This window comes from Dipodomys ordii, unplaced genomic scaffold (genome assembly GCF_000151885.1).
Source record: "Dipodomys ordii isolate 6190 unplaced genomic scaffold, Dord_2.0 Scaffold213, whole genome shotgun sequence".
Classification (NCBI taxonomy): Eukaryota; Metazoa; Chordata; class Mammalia; order Rodentia; family Heteromyidae; genus Dipodomys; species Dipodomys ordii.
The window spans coordinates 362,278-366,850 of record NW_012267429.1 but is presented as its reverse complement, the minus strand read 5'-3'; the positions used below and the strand labels follow the sequence as shown (position 1 = coordinate 366,850).

At 59.5% G+C, this 4,573-nt stretch overlaps 3 protein-coding genes across 3 annotated transcripts in view; all 3 read right to left on the bottom strand.

The window, feature by feature from the left end:
• The window catches only part of LOC106000246 (sperm flagellar protein 1-like), a 9,242-nt gene extending 8,692 nt beyond the window's left edge, over window positions 1-550 (bottom strand). Inside the window, exon 1 of the mRNA XM_013035491.1 lies at window positions 499-550. Coding sequence (XP_012890945.1) covers window positions 499-550 — 52 coding nt within the window. The remainder of the gene's footprint in view (window positions 1-498) is intronic.
• Adam8 (ADAM metallopeptidase domain 8) overlaps window positions 236-4,573 on the bottom strand; it is a 13,947-nt gene continuing 9,609 nt past the window's right edge. Inside the window, exons 23-24 of the mRNA XM_013035500.1 lie at window positions 1,255-1,329; window positions 236-899 (exon numbers count right to left, since the gene is read on the bottom strand). Coding sequence (XP_012890954.1) covers window positions 846-899; window positions 1,255-1,329 — 129 coding nt within the window. The 3' untranslated portion in view covers window positions 236-845. The remainder of the gene's footprint in view (window positions 900-1,254; window positions 1,330-4,573) is intronic.
• Window positions 1,367-4,468, bottom strand: LOC106000253 (disintegrin and metalloproteinase domain-containing protein 8-like). Its single transcript, XM_013035501.1, has 5 exons — window positions 4,104-4,468; window positions 3,353-3,515; window positions 2,826-2,891; window positions 2,558-2,608; window positions 1,367-1,525 (listed from the first exon to the last, which is right to left on the bottom strand). The coding sequence occupies exons 2-5, from the start codon at window positions 3,452-3,454 to the stop codon at window positions 1,367-1,369; spliced, it is 378 nt and encodes a 125-aa protein (XP_012890955.1). The 5' UTR covers window positions 3,455-3,515; window positions 4,104-4,468.

Sequence of the window (4,573 nt, the reverse complement as noted above, 5' to 3'; positions counted from 1 at the left end):
ATATTACTACTGTTATGTCAAAGTTCAAAGAGAGGAAAAGCCTAGAAAGCAGCACATGCCTCCTAGTATTGTTCATTCATTCACAACAAAGCTCAAGGGGCGGGCCCGGGGGCGGGCCGAGCGGAGCCGCGCTCCGGGATCTGCGGTCGGATCGGGTCGGCGCTCGCTGGTGAAGCCCCGCGGCGTGGAGCTCCGCGACCCTCCGGGCCCACAGGACCTGGTCGACACGCCCTTGGCCAGATGCAGACTCTTTATTAGGGAATAGCTTTCAGTCCCCGACAGCCGCTCCGCACGGCCGCACGCGGGGTCCTCAGCCTTGCCCGGGAAAGACGGCTCTTCCCACGTCCCGGCCCCCGTGGGCGTGGATGGAGCCCCGCGTGGGGGATGGATGGAGCCCCCCGTGGGTGATGGATGGAGCCCCGCGTGGGTGATGGATGGAGCCCCGCGTGGGGGATGGATGGAGCCCCGCGTGGGGGATGGATGGAGCCCCGCGTGGGCGTGGATCAGGCCCCGGCAGGGATGATGGAGCTCCCGTGTGGGTGTAGATCATGCCCCGCGTGGGTGATGGAGCTCCCGCGTGGGTGCGGACTGCGTCCGGGGAACCGGGCAGAGCTGCTCTGTGGCCGACACCCTGCGTCCGGGCGGCGCACAGGCCCTGGGAGGGAGAGCCTGGTGTCCTGGGCAGGCCGGGGCCCCAGGACAGCAGGAGCCTTTCCAGCGGTTCATGCCAAGAGCAGATGCTGCTGAGGTCCAGCCTCAGTCCTGAGCTAAGAGAGGCTGACTGGAAGAGCCGTCCGCGGGAGCCCTGGCTTCAAACTTGCGCGGGCCAGCAGGCGCACTCAGGGTCACCTCCTCTGCACAGGAGGCTGCAGCGCCACCTTTGGGCCATGGGCCGCCTCCTAGAGGAAAAGAGAATGGGTACTTAAAAACCACGTGCCCCAGAAGGCACAACTGAACACCCTGTTTGCACTCCTTAAAACTTGGTTTCTTAGCTTGTCCAACAACACAACGTGGCACCCGCAGGGGCTCAGTAATAACAGCTACAACTGTACAGAGGGTGCTGGAATGGTGGCAATTGCTGAAAAGTTCCCTTACACATTACGAGCAGGCATTTAAGTGACAGCTTCCCATTTCCTTTTCAGGTAATCATCAATGTAAAGAATATCCCCTCTCCCACGGGCCCCCCCAGGTGGGGCGGGGCAGCTCTCTGCTACGCCCCCTCCCCCCAGCTGTGGACCTGCCCTGGAGGCTCACCTGAGGCACTCTGGGAGAGGGCCCTCCAACCTTGGGTTTGACTGGTGGCGCTGGAGGCACAGGAGCTAGCTTGGCCTAGGAGGAGGCAGATGCAGCTGATGGGGTTGGCCGCCTAGTGGGCCAGGTTGTCCCCGGCAGGGGTGCTGGTGGGCCTCTGAGCGCTCTGCTGAGCACTTCCCTCTGGCACAGTCTGGCCACCGGCTCTGCCCAGCCTTCCTCCTTGCCTGGTCTCTCTCTCCCCACTTTCCTCTGTTCTGCCTTCAGGACCCTCCTAGGATGATTTTTGCAACTATGTAAGTCTAGAATTAGTTCAAAATAAAAACTTTTAAACAATAGAAAATCAGGGGCTTGGGCTGGGAAGGTGGCTCCGTGGTAGAGCACTTGCCTTGCATGCATGAAGCCCTGGGTTCGATTCCTCAACACCACATAAATAGAAAAGGCTGGAAGTGGTGCTGTGGCTCAAGTGGTAGAGTGCTAGCTTTGAGCTGAAGAGCTGAGGGACAGGGCCCAGGCCCAGAGTTCAGGCCCCACAACCAACAAAAAAAGAAAGAAAGAAAGAAAGAAAATCAGGGGCTGGGAATGTGGCTCTGTGGTAGAGTGCTTGCCTAGCATTTGTGAAGCCCTGGGTTCAAGCCCTCAGTACCACATAAGCAGAAAAAGCCAGAGGTGGTACAGTGTCTCAAGTGGTAGAGGGCTAGCTTTGAGCAAAAGAAGCTCAGGGACCACGCCTAGATCCTGAGTTCAAGCCCCAGGACTGGCAAAAAAAAAAAAGAAAGAAAGAAAATCACTATTGTGCAAACAAACATTACAGTAACAATTGTGGGGCAAATTCACTGAGGATATTACTACTGTTATGTCAAAGTTCAAAGAGAGGAAAAGCCTAGAAAGCAGCACATGCCTCCTAGTATTGTTCATTCATTCACAACAAAGCTCACTGGGAGCAGCCAGACAACACCACATCATCATGTGTCACCACGGGTCATCTCTGTGTAAGGCACAAGGCCCCCCTGGCCCCAGGGCTAGCCCTTCCTTCCCCAGGTACACATCTGGGAAAGCCTCCATCCACTCCAACCAAATGTCTTGCATTGAGGATGGCAGCGTGGTGCCAGGGTTAGCCCAGGGGCAGGGAGCCCTGCTGGAGGGGAATTCAACCCCAGCTTGATTTGCATGGCTTGGGTGAGTCACATTTTTTAAAGAACTTTCAATTTCCAAAGCCACTTCACAAGGGAAGTATCGGGGTGACTGCCTTATATTGGTGAGGCTGGCTGGTCCCTGGTCTGAGAGATGGCGGGTGTCACCTTACCTGCGTGGGCTTCAGCTTTGGGAGGGGCTTGGCAGGTGGCGGCAGCTGGAGCTGGTAGGGAAGAAGTGGGGAGTTTGAACCCACAGACCAGCCTGCCCACGGCCGAAGCTTGCCAAATCTGTTAGGTTCTGCTCATGTCTTGCCCTCCCTGTAAAGCAGCCGCTTTGCTGGCCTGGGTCTGCAGATTCTGGCCAACTGGCCTCCATTTCCCAAAATGTTTGCATACCTCCAGAACGCTTAGCCCCCCCCGCCCCCCACCAGGGCTCACCTGGTCCGGTGTCTGCTGGGGATAGACAGGGACTGCGGCGGCTGGACTGGACATGGCGGCGGGAGGCTGCAGGGGACAGGGCTGTGGGCTTGGATCTAGGAGCAGGGCTGCGCACACCCCACCCAGAAAGCCTCTCCACACCAGGACCCAGGTTCCACGCCTCTCAGAGAGGAAGGAAGCAAAGTCCCCGTGTGGTGGGGGGGGACCATGCCTGAGCTCCCCATGTGCCATCTGTCCCCATCCCAACCATCAGGAGCAGCAAGGGTCCTTCTTTTCAGAACCCAAGGCTGAACACCCCCAGACCTGCCAGGTCAAAGATCTCAGAGCTCTGAGGTCAAAGGCAGACTCGCAGTGCAGTCCTTGGAAGGCAACCCCTAGCACCCAGGCTGCTTCTCCAGGGGTGACGGCCTGTGCACCGGCTGTGACAGGGCTTCACCAACCCCAGGCACCACACTCTGGGCAGGAGGGTGAGGGACCTGCAGGTCCCATTACTGCAGCTCGTGAACCTAGTGGAGGACAGTGCTCACCGCAGGTGGGGGCCTCTTGGGGACCAGTGTGGGCTTGGGGGGCTGCCTGCTGCAGGTGGAAGCCAGCCCTGGGGGCCCTCGAACGTGCTCCTTGGCTGACATGCCTCTGCTTCTTCCATAGAACAGAGGGTTGGGGAGTCCCGCGGCCTCAGGCACAACACCCCTGGAAGGAAAAAAGAGGCCATTGTCAGGCTGGAGGGATGATTCACACGGGAGAACACCTGCCTAGCAAATATGAGGTCCTCAGCTCGAACCCCAGCACCACCACCACCACGGGAAGAAGACAATTACCTAGCCATGTTCCTGGACAGGCTTTGGGGCTCCTAAACTCAGCCCCTATGGAGCCTAGCTAGGGTTTCTAATCTGCAGACAGCATACAGGCTGCAAGGAATGGTCACGGACAGGCAGGCCCAGCAGGCCAAGAGCACACTGGAGCCTAGCAGAGCACACACGGGCCTGGTTGGGGCTGAAAGGAGTCCAAGCTCACCTCTGGATTTACTACGGCCTATCACCCTTCCCTCAAGTAGACTCCCGAGCCCAGTGGATCCTAGAAACCTCCTCACCATCCAGCCCAGGCCCTAGGCCTGGGGAACCCTGGGTTCTGCCTGGGCCCAGCCCTTCTGCAACACAGTGATTTTTCTTTTTCATCCTCGAACAACAGAGGAAGCCATTTCCTAACAGTTGCAGAAGTTACACCAACACAGGAAATGCGCATCTGGGGGCAGACATATCACAACAAGCATGTCCTCACCTCCTCCGGACCTTGTGGTGGATGATGACACCTGCCAGGGCGACCACGGCGGCCAGCAGCACCAGGGCCACCAGCCCCCAGAGCGGAGGGCTCCCAGGGCCTGGGAGACACAGCCTCACGTCAGCCAGGCCAGGGTGGAGGGCCCGGGAAAGGACGGCCTTTCTGCCCTCTCAGCCATGTTCTGAGCCCACGCCTGGCCCCAGCCCTCCCAGCTCTCCAGCCACGTGGGAGGATGTGGCTTGGGGAAGACGTGAGGCCATCCTCTCTCGGAGGTGAGGCGCGGGCTCTGCCCTGGCCACCTTCAGGTCAGTGCTCGGGGCTGCCAGCCCTCCTTTCCTCCTGTGCCCGGGGCCCACCCCCTCCTGTGCCCGGGCCCACCCCCTCCTGTGCCCAGAACCCACCCCCTCCTGTGCCCAGAACCCACCCCCTCCTGTGCCCGGGGCCCACCCCCTCCTGTGCCCAGAACCCAC

Excerpts from the sequence above, each read along its gene's own strand:
- LOC106000253 (XM_013035501.1), bottom strand. The coding sequence starts at position 3,454 with ATGTCAGCCAAGGAGCACGTTCGAGGGCCCCCAGGGCTGGCTTCCACC. Across the intron at positions 2,892-3,352 it reads CCAAGAGGCCCCCACCTGCG|CCTCCCGCCGCCATGTCCAG; the intron begins GTGAGCACTGTC and ends TGTCCCCTGCAG. Across the intron at positions 2,609-2,825 it reads CCCAGCAGACACCGGACCAG|CTCCAGCTGCCGCCACCTGC; the intron begins GTGAGCCCTGGT and ends CTTCCCTACCAG.